The sequence below is a fragment of the Furipterus horrens genome, unplaced genomic scaffold, assembly GCF_987537825.1.
Source record: "Furipterus horrens unplaced genomic scaffold, mFurHor1.1.pri manual_scaffold_1, whole genome shotgun sequence".
Lineage (NCBI taxonomy): Eukaryota > Metazoa > Chordata > Mammalia > Chiroptera > Furipteridae > Furipterus > Furipterus horrens.
The window spans coordinates 165,703,346-165,723,658 of record NW_028327171.1 but is presented as its reverse complement, the minus strand read 5'-3'; the positions used below and the strand labels follow the sequence as shown (position 1 = coordinate 165,723,658).

The 20,313-nt window shown below is 41.9% G+C and overlaps 1 protein-coding gene across 1 annotated transcript in view; it reads right to left on the bottom strand.

Annotated features, from left to right (window-relative positions):
* MYO3B (myosin IIIB) overlaps positions 1-20,313 on the bottom strand; it is a 437,546-nt gene that overhangs the window by 148,615 nt on the left and 268,618 nt on the right. Inside the window, exons 28-29 of the mRNA XM_090280660.1 lie at positions 15,005-15,106; positions 10,349-10,451 (exon numbers count right to left, since the gene is read on the bottom strand). Of these exons, the coding sequence (XP_090136786.1) occupies positions 10,349-10,451; positions 15,005-15,106 (205 nt within the window). The remainder of the gene's footprint in view (positions 1-10,348; positions 10,452-15,004; positions 15,107-20,313) is intronic.

Here is a 20,313-nt window from a genome sequence, read left to right as displayed (position 1 = left end):
GTTTCACCAGAGCTCTCTATTCCTCTGTTTCCCGACATAACCTATACCATTCAGATGAAAATAAAAACTTCAGGCCTCCTGTTTTGTCTGCTCATCAAGGAGACGAGTCTGAGAGGTTACTGAGATGCACAGAGAGAGCGTGGCATGACTGCTGTCAACAGTTTCTGTGGCAAACATTCGTTCACGTTCCTTCTGAATTTAAAGTGACTGGGCAATGCTAATGGGAAATATGCTGGCTTATCTGCGTCCCACAGGTAGGAGCCAACTGCCCTTTAACTCACAAAACACACTTGGAACTGAAACACTGATATTTTTTCCTTCTAACCCAGAGAAGAATATTAAATAAAGTTAATAAGTCTGTTGAAATGTACAAAGTTTATCTTTTTTTCAACCTGTAGGGTTATACTCTTGGTTTCTTTAAGTGTTCATAATGAAACACTTTTATATAGAATTTATTTTTACACAAATATTGTTTTCAACAGGAGCAAGTTTCTGTTTTCCAGTTTCTTTTCTTTCAATAGCCTCAGTATGTAAATGTATTTGGTCAAAAACTCTTCCTGAGCCTGAACATAGCAAAGATCTTGATGAGTAGGTATCAGAGATGTTCTGAACTCTTAGAATGTCCTACAGCCACAAATGGTCCATGTAGGAAGGGAACAAGGAATAGTGAAGTGGTCAGAAGAATTTGCCAGATTTTGTCATTACTTGAAATTGTCCCTTAGATTAGAAACCAGAACTTTAAGAGATGTAGGTATTAATTGTGTAAGGAGACAGAGGGAGGGAGAAAGAGAGAGAGGAGAAGAAGAAGGAGGAGGAGGAGGAGGGGGAGGACGCGGAGGAGGGGGAGGACGCGGAGGAGGGGGGAAAGGGGGGAAGAGTGGGGAGGGGAGGAGGAAGGAAAGGGGGATGGGAGGAGGAGGAAGGGGGAAGGGGGAGGGGAGGAGAAGAGGGGAAGGGGGAGGGGAAGAGGAGGGGAGAAAAGAAAGGAGGGAGAGAACTAGAGAGACTGAGATTTCTTTAGAAAAAGTACAGGCATTTTTTTTTTTTTAATAAAAGAGAGCCACTTGACATTTAAAGTACAAAGTTAAAGAGCAACTTCCTAGACTCTTGAATATATCACTGAGGTTTTAGATGATGTTTATCTAAATAAAAATTAAGTGTTGTTGGGCCCAAGTTCTCTGTAAATGTGCAAATTTTCCAGAGAGACTGTGAATCCAGCCTTGCAGGTCAGCTTTGTAGAGCTCCTGCCAGCATTTGCTGACGCAAGTGTGTTTAGGAATAGATTAACATAAGCACAAAAGTCCGTCCACAGGTGGGAGGGTGTCATAACTTAAGCTATGTGTAAGATAAGCTGGACACACCAGAGGTTGGTTCTCATACCAAACTGTCCAGATTGTTTTTGGAGATGCATAGGTACAAAAACACTGCCTTGAAGTGTGAATCTCAGGTAAGGCAAACATGTATTCTAACATCATTTCTGATTAAGTGCACTACATGCTGGTTCAGAGCAACTGACCATTCAGTTAAGATATTAACCACAGACAGCTATTTGCCAATAACTGAACTTCTAAAAAAAAAATCCCCCAAATTAAGCATTTTCCCAAACTTTGGGTTTATTTTTGAGTTAGGAAGGTAGAGCCATTACATAAAAGAGACACAGTGTTAATAACATCTCCTCTCATTAATTTTGTTAGCACTGTTGGATTTTTTAAAAAGCCAGCTTCTGACTTTATCAAAAATTAATTATACCCAGGTCAAAATCAAGATAAATAGAAAGCATTTCTTGAGGACAAAGTAATTAAATTTAGCTTTGGACCCAACAAAAATAAAAATTCAAGAAGCACATATTCATTCATCAATTCATCAATTACTTTTATTTTATGTTTATTGTGGCCAAAGATTCTAGATTTGGTGAGTCATACAGAAATGAGTAACAGATAGCTTCAGCCCTGGAGTTTATTATCCCATGTAGAATACAATAATAACAGCTAACATTTTGGTACACTTACTACATGCTAGGTAGTCTTCTAAAATTTTCCTATGGGTTATTCTCACAACAGACTTATGAGGTAGGTATCACTATCAGAAATATGCTGAACTTACCCAATGTGATTGAGTTTACTGGATACAGACCAATCTGGCTCCAGAGTCCATAGCCTACACTGTTTCCTCTACCTGCATGGTAGGTAGGAATCAAACTCACAATGGGCAGGAATCAGACTCAGATGCTGGTGGTGCCAGGCCATGAAGTAAGTAGACTGTTGAGTTAGTATCAATGGAAAACAGCCGCTACTTAGTTCCAGCAGATTGTTGCTAATTACCCCAATTTTTCAGGAGCCATCAGAAATCTGATTATATGAAATCTTTCTATTTTTATATGTTAGAAACTAATTAAGAATTTCAAAAACATTGCGAAAGCTAAACAAAATATGTCTGCAGACTACATTCTATCCAACGTCTGCAGGTATGCAACCATTTTGGCTTATATGATAAGATCCAGATATTTTGTGCTGCTTTTAAGGCCTCTCATATCCTCACTCCCAACTGGCTCATTCCCTGCATCACACCACTGCCACATCCCACCCTCAGGCTTCACCCCATGGGGCACCTCATCCTCCCAGAGTATGTATCCAAACCCTGCACACACACACACCCCCACCCCGCAAGCCCTGCATATCCTGCCTTGGGCTGTGGGCTACTCTTATTTCTCCCACCTGGCTCCAGTCTGCTTCAAGGCCCTGCAGGAGGTACCCTGTGGGTGAGACCTTGAAGAATGTGTAAAATATCAACAGGTAAAGGAAAAACTGGCAAGAGTATTCTATTCAGAAGGAACAGCATGAACAGATACACAGACATAGGAAAACAAAAGACATGTTGAAAACCACCAAACAGTTCCAGATATTTTTAAAGAGGCCTCTGGTCCTTGGAACCTTGTCCTATAAAGAGAACACTGATTGCTGACATTCTCGACATCCACAATCCTTCTAAAAGTGTCCTTTGCATAAGGATCACTGATGATTTAAGGTTTGTTGAAATAGTTCAGATAAATATTTATGTACAGCCATAAGCAAATCCATAAGGAAAAATATAACTCAAAACATATTTTCCCTTGAAGCACCTTTCAGCTGGTGATAAAGTTTCTGATTTCAGAAAGGTTTTGAAAATAAATGTGACCAATTAATATTTTTAAAGTGTAGAAACTCAAAGAAGGCCCTAACAATCAAATAAGATCTGAAAGTTGTCATTTGAGGTGCACCAGTGGAATCCTGGCCATTTTGGCAAGGGTGAGTCTTGGGTCCAAAGTCAACCTCAGATTTATCCCTGAGATAAGTGCCAGAACACAAGAAAATAAAACTTGGCTCTCAAGTTAAAAGCAGAGAGTGAGCACTGTTCAAAATGTCTGAAGTGCTGGAATCTTGAATATTTATTTTAGTCTACAGCTCTAGAACTCAGTTAGAGGGGTCTCACCCCTTCATATGTGGTTAGCTTTACAGAAACCTTTGAACTATTAGAATTTCTACTATTATTGCTACTACTTCTATTACTACGACCCACAACAGCTCACCATCACCCCTACTGACCATTTATTATGTGTCTAAAACTGGGCTAGTTCCTTTGCATAGTTTATCTCTAATCCTCACCTTCATTTCCTTTTTGCAGCCTAGGATACTAAACTTCAGAAAGATAAAGGAACTTGCCAAAGTCTCACAGTTCGTAAATAGCTGATCAAGATTTAAACCCAGGTCTGTCACCAAAGCCCATCTGTGTTCTACCTGGAGGAAATAACAATAGAGTATCTACCACAGCATCAGCACTTCATAAAAACAGGCCACCAGCACTACCAGGGCTCCTTCTTCCCTCTGGCTCCATTCAGGCCCTCTGTGAATGCTTTAGTGGACTCACTTGGCCACAGCGTAGGAAATTTGCTGGAGGGAGTGGAAATGGGAGGAAAAATTAGCATGGGAATTAAAGGGTGGGAGAGGAAACATCCTCATGATACTGATATAAAAGAAAAATTTTGTTTAATCTTCTTAGCACTGCCACATTTTTCTGCAGTCACCCCCCAGGCAGAGTATTTGTCAAGATATGTGGCAATCCGTACTTCACAGCCCACATGAAAAGCTGGCCCGCAGTCCGCCCTGATGGGGAGGCTGTTCCTCTGGCTCGTCAATTCTGAGGTCAGCCCAATTGGCTCCAAGCCCCAGAGCTGCAAGGATGACACACAGGAGAAATATGTGTCCGTTTTCCCCTCTTGAGAGATGCCAGCTCCCCTCAAGCTGCCTGAATCACGAAGGTCCCCATCGCTCTGAGTCTAAACCCTCATTGAAGTGGCCCACAAGGGAGCAGCTTCTCTGCAGGGGGAGGGTGTTACAAGCTGCCGGGGAAAAACAGCTGCACCAGCGTTATCAATCTCCTGCCTCCCTCATAGGGGCTTCTTTCTACAGGACGACAGGCTAGCTGAGCTAAAGATGCCATATAAAGACTTTGCGAGAGCTCTGCCATATGCAGGCCAAATTAAATTAAAGGGCATAATCCTCCCTATTGTACTTATCAGCATTAAAATGGAGGATTATCATCATGGGTTCAAAGCCCCTGAGACATAAAGGAGCAATTCCATCCTATCATTCACTGTACAGGCTCACACAGAAAGCAGAGCAGAGATGCACCAAACCAACCACTGGCTTCTTTCAACCTGAGGCTTCCCTTCTCCCTTGTCAAGTTAAACCCACCCCGCCATGTACAGATGGGAGCACCTTTCCAGAGGCCAGAGGCTTTCTTCCAAGATTCGGTGCTGGAATTTTCTCCACCAATCACAGAGAGACAGTTTGATGCCAGTCAGATTTATTCTTTAGCTGGTTGTGATCTAAGATTTGCCAGAATGAAAGTTCAAGAGAACACAGAACTAAAAAAGTGTTGGGTTAAGCACTTGGGGCCTGTGACCAAGGGAGACATTAGAATGTGCTGGTTAAAAGTTGGGGCTCTGCAGTCAGAAGGCCTGTGTTCCAACCTGACTCTATCACTTGAAGTAACATTGGCAAGTTACTTGTCATCTCTAAATGTCAGAAATTATAAAATGTGGACTTCTCCCATAGGGTGGTTATGAGGATTCAATGAAATAATGCATGTAAGGAGGTTGTTAAGGAACAGGAAATATTCATCATTGTTCTTATTGGAGACAGAAGAGCTGGATTCAAACCCTCGACCTGCAACTTATTCTTTCCGTGACACTGGGTGACCCCCAGTAACTTGGAGTCATTAACAGGTCCCCAAAGGCTGGTATGAGAATTAGATGAGATAAGTGTGGGAAAAGACCTGACATTGTAATAAATGTTGGGTGAATCTGAATGATGACCTCAATATATCCCTGTCATTCTTATTCTCAGCAATATTTCTTGTCATGTCTGGGTCTTCCTTATGAACTCTCCCCTCTGATTTTGCTTTCCTTTAGTTTTTTATTTTTTTTTCTGTTTTAAATTTTTTATTTTTTCATTTTTTTAAATGTTGTTCTACTACAGTTGTCCCATTTTCCCCCCCATTGCTCTCCCCTGCCCCTCCCACCTCCCCCCTCTCCCACAGTCAGTCCCCATGTCCATGGCTCATTTATACTAGTTCCTTGACTAGACCCTTCCTCTTCTTTCCTCTCTTCTCTCCCTCCCCACCACCCCTCTGATCACTGTCAGTCTGTTTCTTGTTTTCCATGCCTCTGGTTCTATTTTGCTCATTTGTTTGTGTTGTTCATTAGGTTCCTGTATTCGGTGAAATCGTATGATATTTGTCTTTCACCACCCGGCTTATTTCACTAAGCACAATACTTTCGAGTTTCATCCATGTTGTCATAAAAGGCAGGAGGAGTTCCTTCTTTCTTTCCGCTACATAGTATTCCATTGTATAAATGAACCACAGTTTTTTGATCCACTCATTTACTGATGGGCACTTAGGCTGTTTCCAGCACTTGGCTATTGTAAATAGTGCAGCTATGAACATAGGGGTGCATAGTTTCTTTTGAATCGGTGTTTTAGGATTTTTGGGGTATAGTCCTAGCAGTAGAATTGCTGGGTCAAAAAGCAGTTTCATTTTTAGTTTTTTGAGGAAATTCCATACTGTTTTCCATAGTGGCTGCACCAGTCTGCATTCCCACCAGCAGTGCACTAGGGTTCCTTTTTCTCCGCATCCTCACCAGCACTTGTTACTTGTTGTTTGTTGATTTGTTAATGAGGGCCATTCCGAGCAGTATGAGGTGGTATCTCATTGTGGTTCATTTTTCCCTAGTACTTATCTGCTCCTATCACTATCCCTTCAGGGCTCTTATGGCACACTTTGTTGGTTGCTCCCCAATCCCTTTATTCTTTGCCTATTTTCTCCTGAAGAAGCTGAAAATGTCCATGCTCACTTACCCAGACTCCCTTGCAGCTCCCCCTGTAGAGCCTCCTCTGAAAATTCTGGTCAATGAGATGTGAAGGGAGTACATTGGGGACTTCTGGGAAAGGTTCCCTTCCTGACAGAGAGACACTTCTGAGGAGAGCCCCCTTTCCATCCACCTCTTTCTTCCTGCTTTGGATATTGCCATGTGAGGAAGTGATACTTAGCATTGCCTCACCCACCTTGTGACCATAAGTGGGAGCATCACTGATGTGCTGAGATAACAGAGCAAAGGGATGAAGAAACTGTGGCTGATCTGGCACTGGCCCCTTTGTCTTCAGGCCTCTTTTCCTGAGGAATCCTTTAATGTCTGGGGTGGCGGTTCAGTTACTTGCTGCTATAAACATCATCATTGGCATGTCCCAGCTCTCATGATGCTCATGATGACCCCACTCCATGACGTCCTTCCTTCCAATTCTGGGTTGATCCATGGGGCATTGAGGTGATCATTGAACACAGAGGGGAAAATGGAGTAGCAGCGCCTGGCATACGGAGGTCCTGACACACTATCTGATGATTTACTCTGGACCTTGTTGCTGCTGCCACCACCCAAAATTGAGAAGAAAGAACATTTCTCTCATAAAAATTTGAGTTCTGTGATGGTTGCCAGAGAGGATGGGGGTTGGGAGACGAGGCGAAAAAGGTGAAGGGAAGTAGAAATTGGTAGTTACAAAACAATCATGAGGATGAAAAGTACAGCATAAGAAAAAAAGTCAATAACATTGTAATAACTATCTATGGTGCCAGGTGGGTACTGGAAATATCAGGAGGAACACTTCATAAAGTATATGATTTTCTAACCACTATGCTGGTCACCTGAAACTAATATAAAGTATCATTGAATGTAAACATAAATTGAAAAATAAATTAAAAAAAGAAAGAAGGAAAAAAATCTGAGTTCCAAAGAGTGGCCTTAGAAGTCAGCTTGATAAACTCATTGCATGCACTAGAAACAAGAAGAAGTAAGAGTCAGGCCTTGCCCTTGAGAAGCTGACCTGCTAGCTCAGTCAACCACAACATCAGGCAAAATGTGAACACCACAAGGAGTGACCAACCAAAGAGCGGTCTGAGAACCCAATCTGTGTACTCTTACTGCTCACAGTATCACAAGGAGCTTGTGCCAGATGCAAACCAGTTCATTGCCAAGTACCTTGTTTATTCAACTGGCATAAGAGTTGAACAGAAAGGAATGGGCAGAGGGAACAGAGATGGGTGCACTGGTCAAACAATACAAAGTCTGGCTCCAGGTAGCCATAGCCAGAGGGTGTATTTAGGGTCATACGGGCAGTAAATCTAGAGGACAAATTGGAGCAAGATAGGGAGGCGCTTGATATAGCAGACTGAGAAGTCTGGACCTCTTTTGGTCTAAAATGGGAAGCCATTAAAGTTCTTTGAAAAGTCAGAATATACTTTAGGGCAATTGATCAGGTGTCAGAAATGAAAGCTGGTCTGTAAAGAGGAGAGAACAGAGAGGAAGAAGAGATAATGGCAGGCCTGGACCAAAGAAGAATGCTAATAAAATAACTGAGGGTGGTGTTAAGTGAGAGGTAGAGATCAAAAATGACTGCCTGGTAAGGCCAGGACATAAGGAAGTATCTGGGCACTCACAGACGTGGCAAGGTCAGGTGAAGGAGGTTCTTTGCTGGGGGCTTTTCATGAGGCCCTGGGATGTAAATCAGAAATATGTGGTCAATAGGCATTGGGTCAAGTGTGGGGCTCAGAGAAGAGATCTGAGAATCATGATCACACAGCTAAGAATTGACACCAGATACACCTGTGGGAGAAGATGTCATCCACGTGGAAAGTAGAAAAAGAGGACAGTCAAGGACTTGAGAACTGCCTGCATTTCAGTGGTGGGTGGAAGAGAAAGCAGGAGGGAGACCAAGGACGTCTCGGAGGAAGAACCTGAAGACAGCAGTCCTGCAGAGACCCATAGAAGAGTGGGGTTTAAGGAAAGTATGGCCCACGAACTGAATGTTGCAGATTCTGATGAAGATGAGGCTCTATGACTGAGAGCTAATCTTCCCAAGGACAAGATTTAGAGATGTGGTGAGGACACAGATCAGATTTCCAGATTAAGGAAGGGAGGAGTTAGTGAGGCAACTGACCTGGATACCTGGCTAAGTCTGATAGTAAAAGTAGGAAGAGGTGGCCCTGGCCCATGTGGCTCAGTTGGTTGGGTATCATCCCACAAAGCAAAAGGTCTCTAGCACATACCTGGATTGCAGGTTCAGTCCTCTGGGACGCACCAATGTTTCTCTCATTGATGTTTATCTCCCTCTCTTTCTCCCTCCCTTCCTTTCTCTCTAAAAATGAATAAGTAAAATCTTGTTTAAAAAAAGTAAGAAGAGGGAGGGACAGGTCCAAGTGCAGGCTTTTGTTAGAATGGGTGAGGTATAAGCAAAAGGGAAAGGGGCAGCAGAGAGAGATGCGAAAGCAAGGGGTGGGCTAACTGATGGTGGCATGGCCTGGAGAGCAGGAACAAGACAGAGGGGTTACCCCCTGTGAGGACCCATTGTTTTTTGAGATGGGGAGCAAAGGACAAAAAGGCAGCTGAATATAAGGAGAGGGTCTAAGATGGAGGGAAGGGAAGTGGAAGTTGCTAACAGAAGTGTCCTGATATTATTAGTAAAGTTAGTCATCAGCTGAGGGTGAGGGGAGTCAGGCTGGGGCTTGGGACCATTTACCAGACTGGCTCACTGACCTGCCCAAAGTCACACAGCTGGAAAGTGTTAGCACTAGAACCAAAACCGAGTCTTCTACCTACCATGTTCAGTGGTCTTTCTGCTGTAACAGAAATCTAAACTTTGTCATTTTAATATGAACTATTCTATTTTAATTAGAGCCATTCTGACTATTTATGAAAGCAGTCTACTTTAACAGTAGCCCAACAACAATCTGAGACCACTAGAGAAGTATGGAGAACTAAATGTGTCAGATCTCAAAAACATTAATAAGAAGTCTCAAAAAATTAAGAATTATTTTTTAAAAATTACAAATCAAGACCACCCCTTTTTCTAAGGGAAAAGATGCAAGGAACTTTCTAATGGCCTGCTTCTTTCTCCAAATGCTGGAGTACACTTTTCATGAGAATTCCTACTATCGATTTGGGGGAAATAAGAGAGGCAAGCTTTATTCTAATTAGACTTTGCCTTTGCCATGGCTCACTCCTGCTTGTAGTTGCCTCCTCCTCCTGGTGACATAGGGATGGGGCCTGGGAACCTCTTCTGAGGGAAGGTAGGTAATAAAGGCTTCCCAGAGGAACAGGAAGCCTGTGAGTTCCATGAGTCTCTAGTGCTTGGTTTCACAGCCTGGCCTGGCCTTACTTAAAGTGACTTGAGCCTGCGTTTAGCCAGGGTTATTGTCCTCTGCAGACCTGAGCAGCTCAGAAGTACTTTGAAAATAGTGCACTATGGCCCTGGGCAAGCTCTGCTCTACTAATTTTGAATTATATTTAAATAAAATCTGTGAGGAGACAGCAAATGATACCTTTTTTTTTTGCTTTAACTTAAACCCAAGGTGTTTCAAACTCAGGACTATTGTCATTTTGGGTTAGCCAATTCTTTGCTGTGGGAGGCTGTCTTCTGTATTGCAGAATGTGTAGCAGCAACTCTGGTTTTTACGCACTAGATTCCATTAGCACAACTCCTTCCCTAAAGTTGTGGCAACCAAAAATGTCTCCAGACATTGCCAAAATCCAGGTGGAAAGGGGCAAAATTGCACCCAGTTGAGACCCACTGCTTTAACCTAACGAGACCAAGTACAAGTTTTACCACAAAGAGAACACAAAAGGCAGCATTGTATTCCGATTACCCTGAAGAATAAAAGACTTTGCCCACCCAGTAATGACCTCTAACATGGGAGTATCTGAAAGGAAACTCAGGTTCCCCTGAGTTTGAGACAGACAAATTTTATACATAAGACTCACCGATTTTTCTCAGTGACAGAGGGAGAGTTGCTTGAAGTCTCTGCATGGCCATTGTTGGATTCAGCTTGCGGACTGCTTTTATGATCCACGAAGCCCCTCAGAACTGAGAGAAAACAAACAAAAACTTAGAGACCTAAGCATACATTCAGAAATAGGCAGCGTTAGCTAGAGTGCCCACCTATGCTCTCTGCAGCACCCCTCTCCTGCCCTCATGCTGCTTGCTCTGACTTCCTGCAGCCTTTATTTAGGACACATCATCAAAGCTGGCCTGTTTTGTGATGGCAGGCCTTGCTTAGTGCTTGGTCCCAGCCAGCAGCTTGGATAAAATAACTCGTGCTTATGGGAAAACAAGGTGCCTCTGTCTGGCAATAGTGGACAGAGGTCAGAGGCCCGCAGGCGAGGCAGAGGGCGATAGCGGCAGCAGACAGCTGCTGGAATAGCCCTGTGCTAGACAGAGTTAGAAGACCAGCTTCTAGTCCTGGCTGGGCCGGGCTGCCTGCTAAGGAGCATAGTAGGTCAAGGAATGAACTGTCACTATGTGGGTGGGGTTAACTGCAAATTGGGAATAATTTCAGGAGTAACCCATTTCCACATTGTAACTGAGGACAGTTTACTGTTGAGTTTCTCAACAGCAGGGTGACAAATACAATTTCTCCTTCCTGTGACCCTGGCAGCCATGACTAATCCATCATGAGCCTCCTCCAGTAAACTTCACCTTCAAGTTCCTTTTTTAACGCAAAGCTTCACATCAGTGGGTCTCAAAGGGTGAACCCTGCATCATGTGACTCCTTGAGAACATATCACAGGAAACATCAACATCACCTAGAAACTTGTTAGAAATGCAAATTCTGGGGCCCCACCCCAGACCTAGTGAATTAGAAAGTCCTGAGATGAGCGCTGGCAATCCATGCTTTTAACCAGCCCTCAGGGTGACTGGATCCAGTTCTGTTCATCAGAATTGTCAGGAGGATTTTAAATATGCCTGAGCCTAGCCTCCTGAGACTATGAAACTGACCTGGGGTAGGATTGGCACCAATTTTTAAAAGTTCCCCAAATAATTGTAATGTGTGGCCAGGGCTGAGAACCATAGTTGCATGTAGTCACTACCAATCAATTGGGATAGGAAAGAGACTCTGCACCTATTTGCTATCCTTATTCTGGATAATCTAGAAACATTTGAACTAAAATATAACCAATGAAGATACTCTATAAACTTGCCAATTGTGACATATATTTGTGAGAGATGGATAAAATATAAAAAGTCAATATTATAACAATAGAACATATAACAGGACAGAGTATAGAAAAAGAAATATGGAAATCAATTGTTATTGTGTTATCTAGTCTAGGAAGAGTAGGTTCTGATTCTATATTATTAATTTGGTTTCTTAGACATAAATATTTCTTGTGTGAAAGAAAAGGAATTCTTTGAGTTATTGGTGGTAGATAAGATCATCTGTATTATTGTATTATTGCTATAAACACCAAAAGGATAAAGAGAAAAAATTTAAATGTAACATTATTACATTTTTATTATCATACAAACAACATTATCTCCAAAGGGTGAAACAATACTAAAAGAAGGGAAAATAGCAGAAGTCAAGAAAAATAACCACAGCCTTTTACAATTTCATTAACTGATTCCCTCTCCTCCCCTCCCTTCCTTCTCTTGATTGATGAACTCCTCTAGTTGGAGGGCCAGGTAGGTTTCCCTCCAACTGGCATTTCTAAAACATCGTTTGGTCCAAGCTTACTTGCAATATTGTGATAAGCAACATAAAAGGAAGAACTGACACAAAAATAAAGAAGAGAAGTGCACATCTGGGACACGAATACCTTTGTTTCCTTATTAAGAAGGAAAATTGACACAAATAATTTTTAACCTTGTTCTCTGGCCCAATTCGGCAGCACCAAGACCTACCACTCATACACCAAAGCCCAAATGTTACCATCTCCGTGGAAAGTCAGGATTGCTTTTGTGTGCTTTGTAGGCACCTACTTTGAGATCTTCAGTATAAAAAGAAGCAATAGGAGTTTAATAACAATGCAGAGAGAAAAAGGCATAAGCAAAGCCAGGAAAGACCACCAAGCCCCTTAAGGTTTGGGACTGTCCTTAGGAAGGTGCCATCTCCACCACCAGAAAGAGAGGCGGCATCCACACCTTTACCTGGAGCTTAGCAAATGCCCCTGGTTAGTTTGCCTGGGTTTCCAACAAAAATGCATAGAATTTCCGTTCATGTAATTGAAAGAAAAACTTACTCCCCGTTTCTTATTCATTTACACTTCAGTCATCAAAATATTGATTTTAAGAGTTATTTGAAGTATAAAATCCCAACAGAAACTTACAGAATATTCTTAATAAAGCTTAGAGGAAGTCTGTTGCTCTATTCCCCCAGCTCTTGTGCAAAAGCAGGGAGAAGGATTTGGGCTGGACTAAAGACATAACACTTAAATTTTTTAAAAAAGTAATCATTATGTTTTACACCTGAAACATAATATAGTGTTATATATCAATTATACCTCAATTTTTTAAAAAAGGTTAAAATAAATAAAAAATAAGGAGGTGATCAAACTTGTTAAATACTCTGGAGTGTGTCCTGGTGACAGTTGGAATCACCTGTCATCCCTCTGGACAGATTGTAAACAAGGAGACTGGAGAAATGGAGATGTGGAAAACACCAGAGAAGTCAAAAAGGGCAGCTCATTCTAAGGGAATGGAGCAGGTTTAGGAATTAGACCAGTGATATGGCTGAAGAAATTAAATAAAGAGCTTAAGGAGCAGAAACCTTCACAAAATACCAGACTTGAGGCTTCTCTAGACATGGGTCCCTCCTTTCTTCAGGGAAGTGCCCCTAGGTGTTCTTTGTTTAACGAAATAAAGCAAAAGGGACTGCTCTGGAGGAGAGGAATCCTTCCAAAGTGAGACTGAGCTCTACAAGCTATTCATTTTCCCAGGAAGACTGAGCCAATTCTTTACTGGACTATTTTGAAATGAGATGAAAAAGTATTTGACAGTCAGGAGAGAAAGAAAAAGAAAGAAAACAACAGAGAAGGTGTTGCAAACCCATATGCCTTTGGGGCCACCCAGCTAACATAAATGTGAGCAGAGTCAGGAAAAGAGCGTGGCAGTGGTGGGGTCTGTGGTGAACCAAAAACGCACACTCCATCTAAAAACTTTCAGGTTCAAAGTTTTTACAAAACTCCAAGTCCCCACAATTTCAAGAAACGCTGCTGCTCCTTGGGTTCCCCCCTCTCTTTTTATCCTACTCCTTAACCTCCTTGTCCTCTGGGAAAGCTCCAGTTCTGTATTTCCTTAAAAAACAGGCTCGGAGACAGATTACAAAGAAGCCGGAAGTGCCCAGAAGCCTCATTGCCGGGCCTGCCAGATAAGCCGTCGCTGCAAACTCTACAGTAAAATCCAACCAGAGCAACTCATCCTCACTTTTCATGAAATGCTAGCATTAGCGTTAAAGGTCATATCTAAGAAATCATAGATGCTTTTTAAACAGAAGTCCAGGGACCTGCAAACTGTCAAAAGGGGAGATTCCAATTATTGGGTTGGCCAAAAAGTCCATTTAGGTTTTTTTCCATAAAATAAAAGACACATTTTTTATTCTCACCAATACACTTATTGATTTGGACATTTGAGTATGTTGGCTATCTCCTGCATGATATAACATTGATTGTTCTGAATTAATGTTTAAACTTGATTGCTATCAACTTTAACTGGTCTACCTGGCTGTGGAGCATCATCCAGAGAGAAATCTCAAGCATGAAACTTCGCAAACCACTTTTGACACATTTGATCAGTCACAGCACCTTCTCCATACACTGCACAAATCTATTTTTTTTAGTTATGTTTTTACTTTTCTTGAAATAATAAAGCATAATATGCCAAAAATGTTGCAAATTTTCTTCCATCTTCAATATTAAAATAGCTACGCAAATAATTCACCAATTATTTTTTGCTAATTTTTTAATGCATGCTGATATGACAGCTGTTATAATCCAACAAAATTGTTTTGAATGAAGTTAAAGACAACTAAGCACTACTAGAGCCATCTTACAAACTTTTTGGCCAACTCAATATTTTTTAAATGTTTGAAAACTATTGACTTAGTCCAATTCTCTCATTTCACAATGATGTTAATTAAAGAAAGGCTTAGACCAGATACCCAAGTTTTAATATCTGGTCCACAGTCCTCCCTCTTCCATGAATGTTCTTAATCAGTTTAAGGTCTATGTATAATGTCAGGAACATAAAAAGGTCTGCCTTAAAAGCTAAACATTCATAAAGCTCAAGGTAAATCAGATAGAAACATGTCAGGTGTGCTCTGAGAGGACCGGTGGAAAGGAGTCAGGAGGTAAGGAGAGCTGCAACTAGATTAGTTTCCCCAGTGAACAGGTAAATGGGCAGAGGGAGGAGCTTCAGAGGAGCTAGCTTTTCTCTGTCTACTCTCTCCCCTTCCATGAAATCACCTGTCAAGGCCCCCTGCAAGGCTGCCTCTGCATTTAACCAGCTGTTACCTTAGAAAAGAAGAGTGGCAGACAGAAGGCCCACATCAGGTAATCATTTCCATTTCCATTTTTTTCTGGAACCTTCTCTGGAATGTCCTCAAATACAGGACATTCATCCCAAACGTCTAACGACCTTACCTTGGTGGTCACCGCTCTCACTGCAGTCTTGAACCTGGGTACTTGCCCTGGAGCCCCCTGTGACAACAAGGTGTGGATCACTGCCCTGGTCTGAAGGGCGCCCTGTGGGATGAAAGAAAGGAGAAACTTCTCAACGTTATGCTCCCACATGTACATGAAATACTAATTTGGGTGATAGAGCCTGGCTGGGGAAACCCACATTTGTCTTTTGGTTTGAGGCTGTAAGATGATGAGCATCAACAAATTTGGTGCTTATTTTTAAGATTTAATGTGGTGTGGTTGGAAAGGGCATAATGGTAGGGAACAAGAGAATTGATAACTGTCCTGGCTGGACTGCCTCCTGGCTTGGTAATGTTAAGTAATTTGGGAACCTCTGTCTCATTGACCACACTAGTCAGACAGGGAACTGGGTGACAAACAAAGGTCACGAGTGCACCATGAGTTTGAGAGCTGGATGGCTTTTCCCGTTGCCTTTTCAGTTGCTACCACCTGGGAAGTAAAAGGAGGAGCAAGGTCTCCTGCTTCTCCGCATCTCTGCCTCTCAGGCACGCCTTTCCATTCCCTTTCCTCCCACAGCCCCATTCACAGACCATTGTGAGTTGGCAGTCAGTTAAGCTGTCACAGAAAAGACAGACCATGCACTATACCCAGCTGAGGAATACCACAACTGCAGCTTTTCATCATCTAGTCAGCTTAGTGCATGTTGATAACACCTAAATATTTCTTAACCAGAACACCTGATGGCTTGAGTGGAAAAGTACCTAAGGGTTTATCCCAGCTGCTATATCTCTTCTTCCATTCTCCATGACCCTCAAGATCAAGTTGGGCTGAAGATGTTCCAACATCTCAGACTACCTTGGGTATCTAGAGAGAGAAGGTTCTTTGCAATTGGGTCCCTTGGCTTTAGAAGAAACCAGACTGGCAGCTGGTTTCCCCTCAAAATTAATGTCTACCTGGAACCTCAGAAAGTGACCTTAGTGGTGAAATAGGGTCTTTGCAGATGTAATTAGTTTAAGATGAAATCACACTGGATTAAGATGGGTCTTGAATCCAATGATGAGTGTCCTTATAAGAAGTACATGTGACGATACAGAGAGACATGGAGAATGCATGAGACAAAGGAAGCTGAGTACCATGATGGGTGTACACGCCGAGGAATGGTGAGCATTGCAGGGAACCACAGATGCTAGGAGTGTTATGGAAAGAATTCTCTCAGAGCCTCCAGTAGAAACCAACGTTACTGACACCTGATTTTCTAATTCTAGCCCCCTGAACTGTGAGAGAATAAATTTCTGTTGTTTTAAGCTACAAAGTCATGGGTGATTTGTTCTGATAGGCACAGGGAACTTATATGAAGAGGGGGAGCTGACAGATATTAAGGACTGAAACAGAAAAGAAGAAAAAGATCAGGCATGTGCACACAGATTGGTTTGGTGGAGTGGGTAGGGTGGGGAATTTATTAGGATCAGGAATTAGGGACATAGCCATTATTTTTATTTAACAAACACAAATGTATAAATTATTAGGTTCCATGCTTTTTCCTAAACCCTTTACAAAAATTAACTCATTCAGTCCTCAGAGTAACTCTAAAAGGTGGCCATCATAATTATCCCCATTTTATAGCTGAGAAATTGAAGTCACAGGGAGGTTAAATGACTTGCCCAGGAGTTACATACAGCTGGAGAGTGGCAGAGCTAGGGTTCAAACCCAAGTAGTTTTGCCCTAAAATCTGAATTCCTAAATATTACATAATATAGCCCCATTTACTTAAACGTTTTCAAACCATTAATCCCTACTCTCTTATTTTCTCCTTTATAAATGAAAGTAAAAATGCAGACTTTATTTCTTTCCCATGTCTGGACTGCTAAGGGCCCCTCAGATTAGCTGCTGCAGGAGGAGGTCCTGCCTGGCCTGGCCTGGCCTGGCATTTGGTGACCCACCAGAGGACAGACCCAGACATGCTTTCCAGCAGGGATGCTGTCTGGGTAGATTTCCTGGTCAGTGATCTAGGCTGGGTAAGCTTCCCTGCCCTTCTAATGGACCTGGCAAAGGGTGCCCGGTGTACCTGGCAGAGAAGGCGCATACAGATGAGGCACAAAAGCCCAGCCCTACCCTCCTAACTGCTGCTGGTGGATTGCACAAGGGGCCAGTGTGGTTTCTGGCTGGAGTGACAGCTGGTCAGCAGCCATCTGATCAAGACATAAAGAGGCCAACTTGTGGGAGGTCCAACCGGCAAAAGCAGCATCAAAGACTAAAATTTTTCTTAAAGAATAGAATCTCATTGACATATTTTTCCCCTACAGCTGCATCAGAAACCCTGGCTTCCACACAAAACAAATCTAGTAATTTTAGGCCTATGAGAGCATTTTCCACTTTGATTCTCCAGTACTTAACTCCAGTTGTTATTCCAGCCAAACTCTGAGTTCAAAGAAAGTCTTGCCTGGTAATTGCTTTCTCTAACTTGGAAGCTAAAGACAGAGGTTTACCCTTATCCTAGAAATCAGTTTCTTGCCTGATCTGGAATATCACTGTCTGGGAATTCCCCTTCCCTCCATACATCTAGGGTCTGTTACTCTCTTCTTGTCTGACTCCCATCAGCCTCAGTTGGATTTATTTCTTATCATTTATGCCCTGCTTGCTTCTAAAAAGGATTGGGGTGGGGGGAGGGGTAGCTTCGAAGATCACTTGCTTCTTGTGGCTGTGTTAGTTGACCCTGGATTAGTACTCCTTTCAAGGCTCTGGCAGATGTGCTGGTCCTGCTTCCATTTGAGACTCCTCCCACTCCCATCACTTTTAAAGACTACTTTTTGAGAGTAGTTTTAGGTTCACAACAAAAACCGAGAGGACGGTATAGAGGTTTTCCATAAACGCTCTGCCCCCACATATGCATAGCCTCCATCTATCATTACCAACATCCCTACCAGAGTGGTACACTGGTTACAAATGATGAACCTACATTGACCCATCATAGTTACCCAAAGTCTGTACTTTATATTAGAGTTCCCCTTAGTGTTGCATATTCTATGGGTCTGCACAAATGAATGATGGCATTTACCCATGACTATGATATCATACAGAGCACTTTAACTGCCCCCCAAATCCTCGTGCTTCACGCAGTTATTGTTCCCTCCCTTCCAACCCCTGACAACCACTGCTCTTTTTACTGTCTCCATGGTTTTGCCTTTTTCAGAATGTCATATAGTTGTAATCACACAGTATGTAGCCTTTTCAGATTGGCTTCTTTCACTTAGTAATATGCATTTAAGGTTCCTGCATGCATTTTCATGGCCTAGTAGTTCATTTCTTTTTTGCACTGAGTAATATTCCATTGTCTGAATCTATCACAATTTATTGATCCATTCACCTACTGAAGGACATCTTTGTCACTTCCAAGTTTTAGCAATTATGAATAAAACTGCCTTGAAAATTTGTATGTAGCTTTTTGTGTGGACTTAAGTCTCAACTCCTTTGGGTAAATACCAAGAAGAGTAACTATTGGACCATATGGTACGAGTGTGTTTAGTTTTCTAAGAAACTGCCCTGCTGTCTCCCAGACTGGCGCTACCATTTTGCATTCCCACCAGCAGTGGACGGAACTCTTCTAGCTCCATGCCTTCACCAGCATTTGCTGTTGTCAGTGTTCCAGATGGTGACCATTCTAATAGGTGTAATGATGCCTTTTGGTTTTAATCTGCATTTCCCTGATAACACATGATGTGGAATATCAGACTGTTCCCTTCTGAAGGAAAAAGAAATCAATTTTTATGTGTTTTTATGACTACCTCCAAAGCTTCTATCAAAGTGTTCTGCACAGACTTGGTGTCCAGAAAATGCTTTGGGGGAAAGACAGCAGATGAGGAGATGGGCAGTCTGGGCAGCAGGGAGGTTTCTTAGCCTCCGTCTATAAAAGGGGGTAAGAGTCCCAGCCCAGTTCTCCAGGTTGCTATGGGAATTATAGGAATAAGGTGAGTGGAAGTGCTTTGTATAAACTGTGAATTGTTCATACAGTTCTGGTATATAAAGCAAAGCTATTTCCTTTTCTACAAGTTTTCTAAAAAAGATAAAGTTCTGAATGTTGATAGCAGCTTTACTTATAATCACCGAGAACTGGAAACAAATGTCATTGAGCTGGTAAATGAACAAAACAGTGGTACATCCATTCACTAGAATTCTGCTCTGCAATGAAAAAGAATAAACTGATAAATGCAACAACACTGATGAAACTCCAAAGTATCATGCTGAGTGAAAGAAGCCAGACTGAAAAGTCTACATACTATATGACTCCATTTATATGACATTTTGGAAAAGGTGAAATTATAGGGACAGAAAACTTGTTAATGGTCACCTGAAGCTGAGTGGTTGGGGAAGGGATGTCAGAGAAAAACAGATTCTATATGATTTCACTCATACATGGGATCTAATGAGTAAACTGAACTAACAAGAAAAATAAAGACAGACTCATAAAGAGCAGGATGACAGCTAAGGGGATGGGGGGAGGTTAGGGGTGGAGGGATTGAGCAAAAAGGAAAAAGGACTCATGGGCATTGACAACAGCCTAATGATTGCAGCGGGGAGTAGGGTATAAAGGAACTAAATGGTAATGGAAAGAAATTAATAAAAAATATGAATTAAAAAAAGAAATAAATTATGGGAAACATTTATTTTTTGGGAAATAAACCAACCAACCAACCTACCTACCTATCTACCTAGGCAGTCTGACCCCAGAGCAGCGTGCTCCCCCATCATGCTATAAGTTACTCTGTTACAATGGAAGAATTACTACCACAATCATTACTATTCCAGAGGTCTTAGGAACATTAGATAAGATCTGGGAGATAAATACCTCCTACATAAACTATGCAATTAAAACTATAAAGTGATGTTGTAATTTTGCTATAAAGCATAAAAAGGCATAGATGTCTAAACAATGCCAAATTATTATGGAGTACAAAGATGTATAAAATATAAAATATGTAATAAGCACCTGGAAAACAATATAAAAATATTATCTCAAAAAAGGGGGGGCATGAGAGAAACTTTAAAAATTGTCCTTCTTCTTGATTACAGAGGGGGCTACCTGACTGTATGTGTTCATGCAATTTTGTCAAATTGAGTTTTACTCTATGTAAACTATACCTCTATAAATATGACTTGCAAGAAAATAAATAAATAAAAGGATAAGGCCTCCTTCTCCTCAAACTGGATTGAGGCTGGAAAGCAGGATCCAGTTGCTTCTAAGCTGCTAGCAGGAAAGAGTCTGGTGGGGACAGCCTTGCTGTTGATGAGGGACTCTTCACAGCCATTTGCAT